At 39.8% G+C, this 18285-nt stretch overlaps 2 protein-coding genes and 2 pseudogenes across 3 annotated transcripts; all 4 read right to left on the bottom strand.

Annotated features, from left to right (window-relative positions):
* Positions 1–2776: 2776 nt before the first annotated feature.
* On the bottom strand, positions 2777–4232 carry LOC120807169 (odorant receptor 131-2-like). Its single transcript, XM_040158904.1, has 2 exons — positions 4077–4232; positions 2777–3565 (listed from the first exon to the last, which is right to left on the bottom strand). Exons 1-2 carry the CDS (start codon positions 4230–4232, stop codon positions 2777–2779), a joined length of 945 nt encoding a protein of 314 aa, XP_040014838.1.
* Positions 4233–7937: 3705 nt separating this feature from the next.
* On the bottom strand, positions 7938–9764 carry LOC120807165 (annotated as a pseudogene).
* A 2366-nt stretch (positions 9765–12130) lies between these two features.
* LOC120806925 (odorant receptor 131-2-like) lies at positions 12131–15520 on the bottom strand. Of its 2 annotated transcripts, none has more exons than XM_040158466.1 (3): positions 15472–15520; positions 14108–14267; positions 12131–12926 (listed from the first exon to the last, which is right to left on the bottom strand). In XM_040158466.1, the coding sequence occupies exons 2-3, from the start codon at positions 14255–14257 to the stop codon at positions 12159–12161; spliced, it is 918 nt and encodes a 305-aa protein (XP_040014400.1). In that variant the 5' UTR covers positions 14258–14267; positions 15472–15520; the 3' UTR covers positions 12131–12158. The 2 variants fall into 2 exon arrangements, with proteins under 2 accessions (XP_040014400.1, XP_040014398.1); XM_040158464.1 differs by lacking the exon at positions 15472–15520 and adding an exon at positions 14888–15049.
* Positions 15521–15883: 363 nt separating this feature from the next.
* Positions 15884–18285, bottom strand: part of LOC120806926 — a 3023-nt pseudogene continuing 621 nt past the window's right edge.

Genomic DNA, 18285 nt, shown 5'->3' with positions numbered 1-18285 from the left:
AAACACGTGGTCTTTACCGATCCAGCCTGGATGTTGGATTGTATGAGAGAGATGCTCAATTTAGGAGATTAGTAAAGAAAGGTTCAAAAAGGATTTCAGTGCTGTAAACAACATATTCATAAAATACTGAACTGATACAGTGAGCATACAGATAGCATCAAAAACGTTCCTACCTCATATAGTGCACTTCAGTTTCCACTCTCACCAGACATGAAATGAGCCTGAAATCAGTTTAATGGCTTTATATTAAACCTGGTGACGCACGAGTCCTGCAGTCATCAGAGATGATGTCATTGCAATATCCAGATGTGTATGCGTGAGCGTGGCTTGTTGACGCTCAGCCAAACAAATATAATGAACAAAACCTCCCTCTGATTATTACCTACATATTTGTGCATACACTAGTATTCAACTTCCCCGTCCTCGTAAACACATTTCCCTGTTATAAACCTGTATACAGGTCTAACCCAAACCCTCACTACCAGATGCTTTAACTCAGAAAAGCTGAAATACTTAAATAAACAATTTTGGGCGCAGGCAGAAACCTTAAGATTGCTCACTAAATTCATCTGCACCCAATGTTCAAACACGACATCCGCCCGATATCTTCATTCATGTCTAATAACTTTAAAAGGTGAGTTTGTGGCTGAGCAAAAGGTACTGTGGATAAATCGGTCACCTGTTCTGCTTTGAATAAACGCTCTGCTACTTACAACTGGGGATCCGCCAACAGAGATGTGGAAGAATACAAGGCAACGTCCTGCTGGATGAGATGCGTGAGAAGCTAAGCAAAGGCTACAAGGACAGAGAGGAGTCTTGGTTACAACAGCACAACTCCAGTGGTCTGTGGCAGGGATTAAAAACCATCACATAGTACAAAGGCAGACCCCCACCACAGAGAGTGCAGACGCATCTCTGGCAGAAGATCCGAGCTTATTCTAGCTTGTCTGCTGGTGCGACAGGAATGCACAGCAGGGCATGTTCATAAGGCCTTCGCCGAACTTCTCGCTCATGTGCTCACCATGGTACTCGACCTCTCACTGGGGCAGGCTGTGGCACATGCCTCAAGAGTTCCACGGTTGTCCCTGTACCCAAGAACACTTCGTCAGCCTGCCGAAACGACCGCCACCCTGTAGCCCCCACCTGGCTGGTCATGAAGGGGTTTGAGAGGCTGATAAAGGACCGCATCGGCTTTTCTCAACCTAGCACCCTAGACCCACCGCGACTGACCCCCGTCTGTGCTCTCATGACTGTGTGGTCAGGAGCAGCTCGTTCATCAAGTTTGCTGATGACACAGTCTTGACTGGCTGGACCAACTACATTGATGAGAGGACCTACCCACAAGAACTGGGCGACCTGTTCTTTTTGTGCGAGGACATTGAGGGTTTTAGGGGGAAGCGGCAGACGACGTAAACACCCCTGAGACTCAACACTTACGGAGAACGTGAGCACCAATAGGTACCTGACAGTCTGCAAGTTGACCTGGATGTAGATCCCTGAGCACTCGGCCATAATGGCTGTTACAGGTGGCTGCTTTCTGTGTTTACTTTTGGTTGTACTCACAAACAAGCATTTGAAATGAATACATGTAAAAAAAATCATGTATTCATTTGGAAAGCTGTGCAGGGTTTGCGCAGCTTTCCCCAATGCACATTGTTTTGCACGAGTTCTCATTTTCTCAAATCTCTACAACCGAGGTAGGGATGCAAAATTTGCACGGCACATTGAGTCACAACGGCCTCATTAATGGAAAATGCGTCATGTAGAAAAATACCATAATGAGATTTAGCGTCTTGCTGAGGACCTTCTACTCTGGTGCTGTGGAGAGCTTCCTAACAGGGGGCGTCACCTGCTCTGCTGGGGATCGTAGAGCCCTACAGCGAGTGGTGCACTTGGCCGAGCATGCAGGTGAAATATTAGACTTGCATGTGGTAATGAAATGAGGTCTTATTAGTAAATTAAACACACGTGAAAAATAAAACACTTCCTTTTAAATAAACAATTGTATCTTTTTAATTCAAACATAAATTGAATTAATCCACGTTAACTAAAAGAGATTTACTTCTTAGACATTATGATGATAAAATATTTCCATTGCAAAGCAAACATAGTAGCCAGGAATTGGAAAATGAGGGTAATATAAAAGTTGTTTTTGTCTTCATTCAGATTTAAAACTTAATAAGGGAACCCCAAGTAAAAAATTAATAAATAAAACTGATAATGTCAGATTTCTCCAGTTCGGTACTAAAGCTATGGCAGAGGAACGTATTCAAAAATCAAATTTACTATTATTTATACTTGAGCTCCAGTATTTATTATACTGGACCTCTGATCAATGCATTACATATGACAGGTTTTCACTAGTATCACCTTAACAACCCACAACAGTCGCACACTGATCTGACATGTACTCATCTGTTATCGTCCCATCAGGCTCACGTGAAGCTGCAACAACAGCTGTTGACAGTTTCATCAGACACTTAATACTGCGCAGTGATGATCCATTGTTTTTCTATTCACAGTGCTTTGAATGGAGTTCTAGAGTTGACAGTCTGCAAATTCTCTCCCTCATTATGTGACGCAACCCCGTTTACAAATCAGGTGGGCAATCTAAAGCTTGTGTTCTGAAGCCGGAGCTTATCTTTGCTAATTAAGTGGGTTTTTTTGTTTGTTTTTTTGGGGGGGTGGGTCGTCTTGTTTCATACATTTTAAAATCAAGACAAAACAAAAGTCTGACCTTCACTTATCAACAACATGCGGTTATAGAAACATTGATTCATGAGATTGTCGTTGTTGTCTTTGGACGGTTGTTTGATCGACACAGATACCTTTTGAAGAACTTCCTAAAGGTCTTGTCTCGTAGCCCGTAGACAATAGGACTAACAAAGCGAGGGAGGATTTGGTTTATAGTAAAAATAGCAAATTTTATGAATCTATCATCTCCTGGGAACAACTTTGTGAGCAATTGATGTAACATAGGTTGCACATAGACCATCATACACAGCAGCACCTGAAAACCATGAAGGAGGATAGTGTTTCTTGCTTTTTTGGCCTCTGCATGTGCAGCTTTGGCCACTAACAAAATTCTAAAGTAAGTGTAGAACAGACTGAGCCAAACCACTACCAGGAACAGTATGTGGGATGCATCCCTCTTCTTTAGACTGTAGGTGCTCCTAAACACAGCATCCCTATAGCAGTACACTCTTGAATGTAAGAACTGCAGAGGTTCAGTGGCCAAGAGCATGAAGACATCTGGCAGGACAGAAAGTGAACTCGTTGCCCAGATTATGCCAATCACAAGATATGTTCTTCTGGCTGTACATATGTAGTTATAGCGGAGGGGAATGCAGACAGCGACGTAGCACTCTGCTGCCATGAAAGCTAGGTTCAGAGGGGTGTTTTGTGTGGTGAGAATAGCCGGCAAGATGAGGAGTATGCAGACGGGGACGTAGACGGTGTTGAAGGCGTAGGAGAAGATGAAGAGAGAAATGCTGGTTGTCAGCTGGATCATGTCGTTGAACACCAAGTGGATGAATAGGATGTAGCGAGGGTTGGCCTTGAAGAACTGTATTGAACAGCAGAATCAGGAATCTGTTAGATTACAGTATATTACACATCTCTACCTGCGTACAAATAGTTTGAAAGTGTGTCATTACACCTGCCCCAATATTTCTAACATTCTAGTATTTCCCTCTTTTTTGTTCATTGACTACCATCAGTATTTATTTTATACCGCCGAATGTGTGTCAATTATATTTATCTTAAACCACCGTGATAGTACCATTAAATTTAGAGCAGCTTCCAAACTCAACTTTTAAAGCAGGTTACAGGTGCTGGAAAATTAAATCTTGATGCTAAAACGACTTGATAATTGTAATAGCATTTTGAATTCCAACATGGTTACAAACCTTTTTAAACCAGCAGTTTTGGATGAGGAGGTATGAAAAGAGAGAAGAAAAGGAAAAGAAGGGAAGGGAGAGGTGGTTTCATCCTCATCCTCATTGTACACTAATATTCTTTTCAGTACTTGATCAACTAATTAACTTTTTCTTTTGTAGCAATACTATTTTACTCACATGATGCTTGTTGAAGGTGTGGACCATTGTAGCATTGATGTAGTTGATGGTGATGCCGAGGACAACAACGGCCACATTCTTGCCAACAGCCATGTTAAATGTGTCCCAGTAATTCACAGCCGTTGTTATGTTACTGTCCCCAGGTGTGAAATTCATGTCAGCAGCCGATTAACTTGAGAGAGAAAAGACAGACAACATATGATAATAAAATACAGCAAAATACCATTTCGAAACAAACATCCTCTCAACTGTGCATACTTGGATATTGAGACTTCATTTGAATGAATTTAGAAGGAGTCAAGTGAAGCGAACAGTTCAATACAGACCTCAGATAATGGATCCTGATCTGGTGATTAATCTGCCGTGACAACATTGTTCTATTGTAAGCAAAGGTTTTTTATACAGCAAGTAAAAAGTGAGTGTGTGTGCGCACACTTCAGACTTTTAAACACACCCACACAGTGTGTGTATGTGTCTGTGTGACACAGGTGTGTGTTTTTAAGATGTGTATACATCAAAATGATAAATTAGCTTCTTAAACAGCAAGCAAAGACAAAGAATAAAAATACAGCAATGAGGAATTGAAAAAAATCTTTATTATTTCATACTTGAACAAAAAGTCTGATACGCCCTCTTTTTTTAGCTCTGGTTTTGGTCTCGACCAGGTCCTGAGGGAAACATCTGGGTCCTTAGCTGCTAAATGCTCCACTATGTCCACTGGCTGGTCTCTGACTGTGTCCGTGTGCTGTTTGCTGCTGAGCAGGTAGTGGACAGTGGCTTTTTACAACCGTTTCTCTGAAAACAGCTGCCTGCTGCTGAAAACGACGCAATGAGGGCAGGCTGAGGGAACCAGAACAGTAAAGTTGGATCAAAACAGTAAAGCTGCTCATTTTTAAGCTTAAACAATGTGTTTAAACTCACTATAAAGTATTCAGGTGATAATGTTCTTGAATTCTTTTGGTTCATCAGTATGAGGGGCCCCTTTAACACTGTCATATTGTTTTCACATTGTCGTTTCATATATTGTTATTACAAAAATATCAATTTTAGCTGCTTTAAAGTCCATCATATAACAGGAACAAATGCAACAACAGAGTGATACATATGTTCACACAACTACGACTAAACCCTATCAGTGCAGCTGAGTAAGTCAAGTATATTACAGGAGCTGAGCATTAGTACACGATGGGTTTTTTTTGTATGAAAGTGAAAATGACCTTTAGTTGCATCATGAATAGTGTCATTTTAGTAAATAAAGGAGGACCAAGTATAGAACCTTGTGGTACACCGCAGCTATTTGACACAGAACCATTTGTTTGAGCCAACTCACCCATATATTTGTCCAACCGACCTACTCCTTGTTCAAATAAACAAATAATCTGAAGTCTTCTCATAATTTTAGAATAATCAGAGTATCAAATGGCTAAGATATATTAATATTAACTTAAAGTCTGATACGCCCTCTTTTTTAGCTCTGGTTTTTGTCTCTACCAGGTCCTGAGGGAAACATCTGGGTCCTTAGCTGCTAAATGCTCCACTATGTCCACTGGCTGGTCTCTGACTGTGTCCGTGTGCTGTTTGCTGCTGAGCAGGTAGTGGACAGTGGCTTTTTACAACCGTTTCTCTGAAAACAGCTGCCTGCTGCTGAAAACGACGCAATGAGGGCAGGCTGAGGGAACCAGAACAGTAAAGTTGGATCAAAACAGTAAAGCTGCTCATTTTTAAGCTTAAACAATGTGTTTAAACTCACTATAAAGTATTCAGGTGATAATGTTCTTGAATTCTTTTGGTTCATCAGTATGAGGGGCCCCTTTAACACTGTCATATTGTTTTCACATTGTCGTTTCATATATTGTTATTACAAAAATATCAATTTTAGCTGCTTTAAAGTATTGTTCCATCATATAACAGGAACAGTTGCAACAACAGAGTGTTACATATTAGTGTAGTAGTTTGTCAATTAGGATATAAAATATTAACACATTTTTTGCGTTTTAAGCTGTCATTACTCATGCCGTGAGTAAAAGCATTTCGTTACGGTCTCTCATTTTACAATGACGTAAAACCTCAGAGCTGGTCAGAAGTAAATGACTTCTCTTATTCATCGCTATGATTCCATGAAGTAAAAAAACAATGACTTTATTGTAATTACTTTTGAACACATTAGTATTAAATATATTTTGCTTCTTGTACAATGAACTTTCATGAGCAAAGAATGAAAGTTGACCTACCGGGAAAACTACATGATGCACAGTCGGATGAACCTGGGACTAATCGGAGGCCACCAGCTATTTAATGCCCCCGGGGGCCTCCTACCATGTTGATCCAATCAAGGGGGAAGAATGAAGCAGGTGTATATCGGCATATAGCTTGCATCAGCATTAAAGAAAATTGATGACAAGACAAGAACTGTCTGAATCTGTCTGACTGGTATATAGAGATGTATGGAGGTTTTGTATTCAACTACTGTTTCCAAGGTAATTCTCAAATGTTGACTCAACATGGACGAGAAGTCTTTATAGGGCTCAGAAAATCACAAATTTGAACACCTACAATTTCATTACAGCTCAATAACACTATCTCCAGATGACGATGGTGTAACATGATTGAAACCCGCAGAACAAATAGTGAATGGTTGAAAGAACAGTCAAACCTTGTGGTGAAATCGTTTTGTCAACTAGCATTTACTTACGTTTTTTCAGTATAAAATGACAGCCCAATGTTCACACAACTACGACTAAACCCTATCAGTGCAGCTGAGTAAGTCAAGTAAATTAAAGGAGCTGAGCATTAGTACACGATGGGTTTTTTTTGTATGAAAGTGAAAATGACCTTTAGTTGCATCATGAACAGAGTCATTTTAGTAAATAAAGGAGGACCAAGTATAGAACTTTGTGGTACACCGCAGCTATTTGACACAGAACCATTTGTTTGAGCCAACTCACCCATATATTTGTCCAACCGACCTACTCCTTGTTCAAATAAACAAATAATCTGAAGTCTTCTCATAATTTTAGAATAATCAGCAGTATCAAATGTGATAATATGCTGTTTCCTAGATTTTGACCACAACAGCAAGTATTTGCAGATTAATCAATGAGAACCTGCTTTCAAAAGATTAATCTGAGCCAAGCCTTACCATCACTAATCATGTGTTTCTTTATTAGTTTCATTTAACGATCATTGAAAACTGATGCATATCTATCAGTGTAGGAGGGTCGCTTTTTCAGAAAGTAAACTTCAGTTGAAATCAACCTCCCAGGCAATTAAAATGTAGTATAGTCTATATATTTTCCTGTGTGGGTGTCATAAGACTGTATTATGTGCCTGGAGTCTTGAGGTTGTGGTTGGAACTGCCTCCCAAAATAATGCCAACGGGCCACATATCCTTGCATATCAATCTTGCCGTCTTATTGGTGAAGGGGTTCTAGTGAGTTTCAGGTGAGGATAAAGTGTAGTGAAGTGTAGTTTTCTGTCTGCAAACATCTTTGTCATTTACCATGAAGAACCCACAATGCTTCAACGCACTGCTTCTCAGATGCTACAGTGTTGTGATTATGCTCACCAGTGTCCCCCTCCATTTATTTATTGTTTTATTATTAGCTTAGTGTAGCCAGTAGGGCATGCAATAAGTCAAGCTGGTAGTGAATTTAAGGGCGCCCTTTGCTGGACCACAAACTAGTAAACTAGTTCAAATGCTCTGTTGTGTTTATAGACTAAATTTTAATTAAAAAAGTCATTAGAGTTCAAATATTTACTATTTCCCACATCTGAATGAAAGTTTGAATTTCAATTAAAAAGCCATATGTCAGTGGCATCAAATATATATTATTTTCTGAGGGCTATTTTATGACGGCATCTTCAGAGTTGTCTTGTTGGATGGATGTTTATGGTTACTGTACATAGGAGATATTGTTTGAAGAACTTCTTAAAGGTCTTGTCTCGTAGCCCGTAGACAATAGGACTAACAAAGCGAGGGAGGATTTGGTTTATAGTAAAAATAAAAAATGTTATGAATCTTTCGTCTCCTGGGAACAACTTTGTGAGCAATTGATGTAACATAGGTTGCACATAGACCATCATACACAGCAGCACCTGAAAACCATGAAGGAGGATAGTGTTTCTTGCCTTTTTGGCATCTGCATGTGCAGCTTTGGCCACTAACAAAATTCTAAAGTAAGTGTAGAACAGACTGAGCCAAACCACTACCAGGAACACTATGTGGGATGCATCCCTCTTCTTTAGACTGTAGGTGCTCCTAAACACACCATCCCTATAGCAGTACACTCTTGAATGTAAGAACTACAGAGGTTCAGTGGCCAAGAGCACGAAGACATCTGGCAGGACAGAAAGTGAACTCGTTGCCCAGATTATGCCAATCACAAGATATGTTCTTCTGGCTGTACATATGTAGTTATAGCGGAGGGGAATGCAGACAGCGACGTAGCACTCTGCTGCCATGAAAGCTAGGTTCAGAGGGGTGTTATGTGTGGTGAGAATAGCTGGCAAGATGAGGAGTATGCAGATGGGGACGTAGACGGCGTTGAAGGCGTAGGAGAAGATGAAGAGAGAAATGCTGGTTGTCAGCTGGATCATGTCGTTGAACACCAAGTGGATGAGAAGGATGTAGCGAGGGCTGGCCTTGAAGATCTGAAATGTACAAGTTAGATATCAGTATGTTGCAGACCCCTAACTGCATTAAACTCATGACTATTAGTCAATTTAATCGCAGAAATGCCAACCACTTTCAGGTTCCAGTTTCCCCTGTGTGAGGATTTGTAGCTTTTCTCTGTTTTCTATCACTGTAAACTCCTCTAATTGTAAATTTGTAATGTATTGCTTCATCATAGTTTGAACAAAACAATTAATTGATACTGAAAATAATTGTTAGTTGTAGCCCTAAACCTCATACAAATGTTACAAAAAGCATGTTACTTTACCTACCCCATTTTTACTAAAAGTCATCGCTAGGTTTTATTTCATTGACCTCGGGCTTTGCTTCTGTTTTCTGTTTTGCCATCAATATGTATTTTGTACTACAGTAATGACCAAGTAAATAAGTTCTTTGCGCATTCAGCCATGGTCATGGTCATTTTGTCACTTAATCAAACAGTGTCTATACCTACAGGAACGGTACATAAACACCAGTGGACTCTATGTTGCCTCCACAGAGAGAAAGTGCTGGTTCAAAGTTAAGTGTATTACCTTTCTCGTTCTCTCCCAGGTATCTGTGTGGAATGCTCCACGTAGACATGCCAGTTACAGCTACAGAGCAGTAGGCAGGAGGAACGAGATAACAAAGCTGGGTACAGGAGCTAGAAAACACCATGTTGACTCCAAAAACGTCCTGACAGATTTTGCACCAACTTCACTTCCAACGCATTGCAAAATACATTTTAAAACCACCAGTTTGTGAGAAGCAGAAAAGGAGAGAAGCAACAGGAAAGAGGGAAGAGCCTTATTCAGCTTCATGCCCCCTCTTTATTTTTCTCAAACAACTATAAAAAGTAGAGGATTTAATAAAATACACACGTGATGCTTGTTGAACGTGTGGATCATGGTGCCGTTGATGTAGTTGATGGTGATGCCGAGGACAACAACAGTCAAATTCCAGCCAACAGCTGTGATTAACGAGTCCAGGTCACTTACACCTTCTGTCGCGTTGCTGGCCCTGGGAGGCACATTCATGTTGGCAGCCGATGAACTTGTTTAAAAAGCAGAAGGAGTATAATCTACAGCATCATAAAAAAATAAATCTAAAAGAAAACATTTTCACAAGGTCGCATACTTAAGTATTAAAGCCTTTTAAAAAAAATTTTGTATGATATTAGAAGCAGTAAAGTGAAGTAAAACAAAAACCAATACTGACCTCAGCCGATGGATTTAGATGTGGAGATTAATCTGCTTTAATATTATTGTGCTATTGCAAGAGTTTATATAAAGAAGGTACATTGATAATGTGTGTGTGCCGCTGGTCTGGAACACACCCTCATGGTAGAGCTAGACCAATAAGCGATTTATCGCACAATATTATCTTAAAACAAATACATTGGTGTCGGTGTATATGTCGGGCGATAAGTAAGATATGCCAAAATATGTTTAAGGTATTTAAAAACTGTGTCACTGTTACATAGTTTGTCCTCCAGAGAGCACTGACAGAGCATAAGTTTCAACTTTAAAATGTCCCACTCACTTCATGCCCACGGAAGATTTAAAATGCCTGAATTAAAACAAATCAAACAAAGAAATAACTTGAAACCAAGTACACTTTATGTCTTTTTTTAATGTCTTTATATGTACTGTGCCATTAACTGAGAAAAAAAACAAAAAACTTTAAGGTTAATTTGTCAACTGAATGTATTGCTCTAACAGCCAAGTCTTTCATGTATGAGTGCAGCAACAGGACCTGAGTTCTCTGTCTGAACTGGTTTACAGACGTCACACAAGCAACAACAAGAGAATCGGATAATTAATCTTTTTTCAACCAAATATGTGTAAAGCGACGGTAGACAGTACCCCGATTAGGACCAAATTGGGATATGGATTTTAACATGTCATTAACAGGGCTACAGCTAATTATTTGACCATCTTTCAATTTTCAGTGATTTAAAACAGAGAAAAATATCAAAGCCCCAGCATGAGTCATTAGTAAAAACTACACTCCTTCGCTATGATTTCATGAACTAATAAAAAACAAGGAATTATTATCTCTCGATTTTGAGGAACATTGTAGTTGCTGCCATTATGTCTTCTGCAGTGAAGTGGAAACACTGAATAAACACTAAATGTAACCTGACATGACTTGAATATGGATGTAGTGCATCTTGGATATTGGAATTACACGAATGGGGGACAGTTGTGTGTTTGAACGTCACTGCCTGAATCAGAAATAACTTTCCCTTTGTTGAGAAACCTTCAGAGTAAATTTTTTTAAATGGTTGCTTAAAGTATGGGGACTTCACACGACAGGTATTGATGATGCCATGGGTGATGGGACTAATGGATCATTGCAGGACCTTTACAATAACACAGTAAGCTCAGGAGTCTGTATATTTCTCAGAACAGTTGCGGCAGATCATCCAAAGTTTCATTCGAATACAGTACATGAACACTTGCAACATAAACTCAAGGTAGGTTATAAAATGTGAGCCTATGTGCCTCGAATGTTTCTCCGATGTGTTGCGCTGACTGTGTCACGAGTGAAGCAGCGAGACTTCAAGTGTCACATGTTTCGTTTCATAAGTGAGATCCACATGCATCGGGTGACAACAACAGTACGTCATTTACAGTACTAGAATTTGAGATTTTTTAATTTTTTACCTCCGCCAAGGAGGTTACGTTTTCACCTGTGTCTGGTTTGTTTGTTTGTCACCAGGATTAAGCAAAAAATACTGAACCGATTTGCACTGAACTTTGTGGGGTGATGGGACATGGGCCAGGGAAGAACCCATTAAATTATCGGGCAGATCCAGATCATCAACTACAAATTTGAAATTTTTTTTCTCTGAAGTGTGGTGGATGTTGTTTGACAGTGGCCTTGGGGGAGGTCTGTGCTTCTAGTTGGTTTGTTATTTGTCAGCAGGTTTACGCAAAAAGTATAGAACCGATTTGCACTGAACTTTGTGGGGTGATGGGACATAGGCCAGGTAACAACCCATTAAATTTTGGTGCCAATCTGGTTAAAGGGCAGATCCAGTAATTTTTTTATCACTTTCCTTAACATTGAGAGGTAGCGCATTTTTCGCCCTGGCGGAGGTATGTGCTCTGAGTGCCAGTCTAGTGTTAAAATGTCATTGGTTAAAAAATTAGATTACTTCATTACTATAATTTCATAAACTAAACTTGACCAATTTGAGTTATTAAATTTTGACCAGACTTGTAGTTTCTATAATTTGTCTCTTTGACAACAGTATTTTGGAAACACTGACTAATTTGACATACTGCTTCTGAATGCACATGCACCATGCAAATTACGCACATTTATGTGTTTGGATTTACACAAATGTATAACAATTGTGGAAAAACCTGTAGTGGAAGTTCTATCCGTTTTGAAAGACCTAATTAGAGTCTATGAATGGTTGCTTAGGATGTGCTGACCTTACACACCAGATACCTTTTCAGATACCTCCTGAACATTTTGTCTCGTATGCCGTATATGATTGGACTAATGGATCGTGGCAGGACCTGTACAATAATGTAGGTAGCAAAGAGGGAGTCTGTGTAATTCTTAGGGAACCATTGCTGCAGAACACTTAATAACGGAGGGGCTGCATATGTTGCCATACAAAGCAGCAGCTGAAACCCATGGAGGAGAATTGTGTTTCTGGCTTTCTTAGCATCTTTGATAGCAGTTTTTGCAGTGAACAGAATTCTTAAGTAAGTATAAAAGATAACGAGCCAAACTATAACTAGAAACACTGTATATGTTATATCCCTCTTCTTGATAATGTGGGGATTTGGGAAGACAGTCTGCCTGAGACAGAACACTCGGGAATGGAAGAAGTCCAGTGGCTCCGTGGCCAAGGTGATGAAGAGATCAGGAAGAACAGACAACATGCTTGTTGCCCAGATCAAACCAATCAGCAGTAAAGTCCTCTTGACGGTGCAGATCTGCATGTGGCGAAGGGGGACGCAGACGGCGATGTAGCACTCCACCGCCATGCAGGCCAGGTTCAGAGGGGTGTTTTCAGTGGTGAACAGAGCAAGCATGATGAAGGTGCAGCAGACGGAGACATTGAGTTTGTAGATGGTGTAGCTGATGACAAACAGGATGACGGTCAGCGTCACTTGAATCATGTCGTTGACCACCAGGTGAAAAAACAGAATATACCGAGGATTCGTGTAGAAGACCTGGAGGGAATAAGATGTATTCTTGAATACATTTTTATGAAGTAAAATTGAAATGAAATAAAACTGCAGCCCTACCTGAATATTTTCTAATTGGGTTTGTTGAGATTCATCCTTGAATTTGAGTGTTTTTGTGTCACTGAAAAGTAATACGAAGTCTCCTGGATGAAGTAACAACCCTAAAAGTTTAGGTCAAGTTATAAAAAGAAGGTGTCTGTGACCCAGAATCATTGAACAGCCTGGTAGCAGTGCAGAGATATTCCCTCCTGAAGTTTCTGAGCGAGCCTCGCCCTTCTAAACCAATCAGAGACGGCAGGAGTCAGGGGTGGAAGCTCAGTCAATAAGTAACCGTGCTTGTAGTCTGAATTTGGACTGATGATTTAACTGGGAGAGTTTCATGTCAAACCGAGGCATAGAAGTGCTGTGAGTCACGTGATGTTGTCTGTTCATTGTCTAATGAATGGGACTTTTACTTCCAGAACAAAGGGGCGCCAACCTGATTGACAACATGTCAAAGAAGTCGTTGGTATGGCTGCATTTTCTTAAAACAGGTGACCAAAAGGTCGGGACAGATACTGTAAAAAAGGTAGTCTCACGTTTCAGCGTCAGGAGGCTCCGTCAGCTTTCGTGTTTAGCGCTTGAGGCTTTGAGTGTATGCTCCCCAGTGGTTCCTGTGCTGGGATCACCAGTTGATACGGCTCTGTTTTCAGAAATCGTATGAAAATGGGCAGGTGCACGCTGGTCGGCTCTGAGTCTGTTGTTGTCATTTTAAAAATGATTCAATTAGCTGTAAATACTAGCTTCTTATGTTAATTTCTAATTCATTTAGTCTAGAAAGGCTACCAGGTAGAGTGCACTCAGTGCACTTTGGCCGATTAAGTGAATCTAGAGATAAACTTTCATTCACATCATGAATTGAATAGGTACGAGCCAGGACCAGTAGCTTGTTTAAAAATAAAAATTTAGTAGCTATACCTGTTTTTCCAGGGTGCCACATGCAGTTCACATTTCAACAATATTGTATAGATTGGACTTGGCTACGCGGCTAGATACTGAGTATTAATGGACTTAGATTGGGGCCCAAACAACTTGAGCGGGACATCACTAATTTAAATGTATTTCTAGCATATTTCCTTTAGAAAACGTACGATTTGTGTTTGCACGTAGTGAAAGGAATGTCGTACCTGGTGCTTGCAGAAGGTGTGAATGAGGCCTGCATTGATGTAGTTGATGGAGATGCTGAGAACCACAACAATCACATTCTTGGTCACAGCTTTAGTGAGGGAGTCTCGATACTCTATAACCACGGTCACATTGGCAGATGAAACGTTCATCTCCTGAAAGCTGAAGTTCCGACAAATGAGAAAAACATGATAGTAAATTGCGATATTAATCGTGGAATACAAGAGCGTACAAGGTGTTATTGACTCACATATAATGTAAGTATATACATAAGTCTGCAACACAGGCAGTTCTCAAGTTTAGGACCAGAAATTCCCAGAAAAAAAACGTATCTTTCAGCCAATATTATAATAAAAAACAACACGTTTGTTAAACTGAGGAAAAAGCTTTGGGTTGGATGTCCGCACACATTGAAAAAGTGTTAAATGTTAAAATATGTTTTAAAACGCAAAGATTATTTTTCCCAACACATCGTTAAATCATTATTACATCCCATCAGAGAACCACCTCCCTTCACATCCTGATGTGAGGCAGAGAGCCCCAACAGTGAGTCACAGATGAACACTGTTTAAATTTGATCACGACAGTCTCTGCAATTTTCAATAACAGCATTTCTACCTGTGTTCATAATAGAAAAAAAAAAGTTCATATTCAAATTCAACACCAACCTCAATTGTTTCAAAACTACCAAATGATCTGAAGCAGCTGTTGGACATTGTCTTTGTGAGTTACAAGTTGCGAACATTAGCTTCTTTCCAATGGTAAGAAAAATAAATATTCACCTCAGGCTCTTGATCCGAGGATCGAGTTGAAAGATAAAAATCAGTGTATTGTTATTTGAAGTTGCAGTGAATGCATTCAAAATCTTGCAGGTAATACCCAGGATCCGAAGACCATGAGGTGAACTCATTTAATAATTTTTACTGTGTGTGTCCTTGACACTATCTCGTAAAAAAACAACAAGCTGATTGAGGATGAATAATTATAGCATATATATCTACATTTGGTAAGAAGTTAATCATTTGATCAGATAATCAGGCTTTCGGATCCAACATTCAACATTCAAGGCCCTTTAAAAAGCATGTTTGCTTTCAGTCCTTTTTCTAGCTCTAGTGTCTTTTTTGTGAAATTGTTAATATTTGAGGTTTTGACCAAACTTATTTCTTCATCCAGCAGACTCAAATTGGTTTCCCGGGAATCTGGATGAATTTAAAGTATAAAAAGTCCTGCAAGAGAAAACAGAATACAGTACCAAGTGCAGGACAGTTCAAAGCTATCAAAGGTGAATAACCCGATGAACAGGTCATGTCATCATTGTTTCACTGCTTCGTTCATTTCTCCTGTCACATTGCTGCACAGTTCTTACCTCAGTGTTCACATCACCACACCAGCTCAGACTTTATATGTGGTTGGGTTGAAAGTCATCCATGGATTTGGGGGTTTGGGTAGGCATGTTGAGATGTTGCTGGTGTGTGTGTGTGTGTGTGTGTGTGTGTGTGTGTGTGTGTGTGTGTGTGTGTGTGTGTGTGTGTGTGTGTGTGTGTGTGTGTGTGTGTGTGTGTGTGTGTGTGTGTGTGTGTGTGTGTGTGTGTGTGTGTTTGTGTCTGTGTGCGCATGTGTACGTGTATGCGTGTTTGTGTGTGTGTGTGTTTACTCTTTTTTTCGTTATCTCTTTGGGACCTTTTCCAACAAAACAAACGGCCTTTGATTTCTGCAGATTTAAAAAAAAAAAAAGAATCACCAATACTGAGGCCATTTTCATTTTACTTTCTATTTTAAAAAAAAGAGCTTATATCAGGACAGTATTCAAATTTAAATATCCAGTAAGCAGTTTCTTTGTTGAGTTTAGGTCGCATATTGTCTGCCAGTTTGAAAAAAATAAATGATTAAATAAAGAAAAAAATGAAAATCATTCACCTTCATTACCACCATGGCAGTGTTATCCCTTTGAAGTTTCCATTTCAGTTTTAATTATTTTTTAAGATTTCCAGACATGAAAGTTGTATTTTGAAATTAAAATTCTGTCACACATCATGGGCAAACGAATGGAAAACGACATTTTAATTTGATTAAATAATTGAATTTTAACATTGATGGCCCTGGGCTTCCATACAGTATTTATTATGTTTTACTTTTCCACATGTACAAGCAGCATGACAGACGCAGCATATGGTCTTTTTGATAAACAGTTGGTGCTGTTTAATTCTCCGGTTGGTTGGTCTGTGGGAAATTATAATAGACATATTTCACTATTCACTATAAGGTAAGATAATATCATCAAGTAATTGGCAGATTAATCGACAATGAAAATAGTCGTTAGTTGCAGTCCTAATTTAAATTTTTCGTGTTTTAGTTTTGAACAAACTTCTAATTTCATTGAACAGATTTAAAACAGATCCTTGGGGAAAAATTAATCACACAGTGAACGATGATAATACACAAGTGAAAAATCCACAACAAACAGGCCTGTGTAAGTAAAAATATGACTCAAATCAGAATCTGTATTATTAACGTTAGCTACCTTGCCCCGACTTGACCACAACATTAGTTAAGCTTTTTCGCTGTTACTTCATAGATAAAACAAAAATGAAAATATTCAGCTTCGGTAACTCAGCTTTGGCCAAACTTGTAGTTTCTACCACCACAGCGTAAAGGTTTTGAGGATCTGACTCCAGTTTTTGAAAAACCTCCATGGAACGATGCTTACCATGGGCGCACTGTACACACCAGATACCTTTTCAGATACCTCCTGAACGTTTTGTCTCGTATGCCGTATATGATTGGACTAATGGATCGTGGCAGGACCTGTACAATAATGTAGGTAGCAAAGAGGGAGTCTGTGTAATTCTTAGGGAACCATTGCTTCAGAGCATATTTTAACAGGGGTTCTGCATATGTTGCCATACAAAGCAGCAGCTGAAACCCATGGAGAAGAATTGTGTTTCTGGCTTTCTTAGCATCTCTGCTAGCAGTTTTCGCAGTGAACAAGATTTTGAAATAAGTGTAAAAGATAACGAGCCAAACTATAACTAGATAGATAATATATGTTATATGCCTCTTCTTGATAATGTGGGGATTTCGAAAGGCAGTTTCCCTGAGACAGAACACTCGGGAGTGGAAGAAGTCCAGTGGCTCCGTGGCCAAGGTGATGAAGAGATCAGGAAGAACAGACAACATGCTTGTTGCCCAGATCAAACCAATCAGCAGTAACGTCCTCTTGACGGTGCAGATCTGCATGTGGCGAAGGGGGACGCAGACGGCGATGTAGCACTCCACCGCCATGCAGGCCAGGTTCAGAGGGGTGTTTTCAGTGGTGAACAGAGCAAGCAGGACGAAGGTGCAGCAGATGGAGACATTGAGTTTGTAGATGGTGTAGCTGATGACAAACAGGATGACGGTCAGCGTCACTTGAATCATGTCGTTGACCACCAGGTGAAAAAACAGAATATACCGAGGATTCGTGTAGAAGACCTGGAGGGAATAAGATGTATTCTTGAATACATTTTTATGAAGTAAAATTGAAATGAAATAAAACTGCAGCCCTACCTGAATATTTTCGAATTGGGTTTGTTGAGATTCATCCTTGAATTTGAGTGTTTTTGTGTCACTGAAAAGTAATACGAAGTCTCCTGGATGAAGTAACAACCCTAAAAGTTTAGGTCAAGTTATAAAAAGAAGGTGTCTGTGACCCAGAATCATTGAACAGCCTGGTAGCAGTGCAGAGATATTCCCTCCTGAAGTTTCTGAGCGAGCCTCGCCCTTATAAACCAATCAGAGACGGCAGGAGTCAGGGGTGGAAGCTCACGGCTGTCAGTCAATAAGTAACCTGAATTGGAGTCTGAATCTGACTGAGTTCTTGTCTGGGAGTTATGTCAAACCGAGTGATAGAAGTGTTGTGAGTCATGTCATGTTCTCATGAATGAATGGAATTTTGCTTCCATAACAGAACAGAATGCGCCAACCTGATTGACAACAATGTCAAAGAAGCTGGTGGTGTTTGCATTTTCTAAAAAAAAGGACCAAAAAAAGGGGACAGATACAAAAAAAAAAGGTAGTCTCATTTTTCAGCCAGGCAGCTCAGGCAAGGGAGCGGAGGGAGGCGTAGCTAGCTTTTGTTGTTTGCTTGGCTTTGAGTGTATGCTCCAGTGGTTCCTCTGCTGCACTGATCAGTAGATTAATC

Source organism: Xiphias gladius, chromosome 21 (genome assembly GCF_016859285.1).
Source record: "Xiphias gladius isolate SHS-SW01 ecotype Sanya breed wild chromosome 21, ASM1685928v1, whole genome shotgun sequence".
Taxonomy (NCBI): domain Eukaryota; kingdom Metazoa; phylum Chordata; class Actinopteri; order Istiophoriformes; family Xiphiidae; genus Xiphias; species Xiphias gladius.
This window is presented reverse-complemented; position numbering and strand designations above follow the sequence as displayed.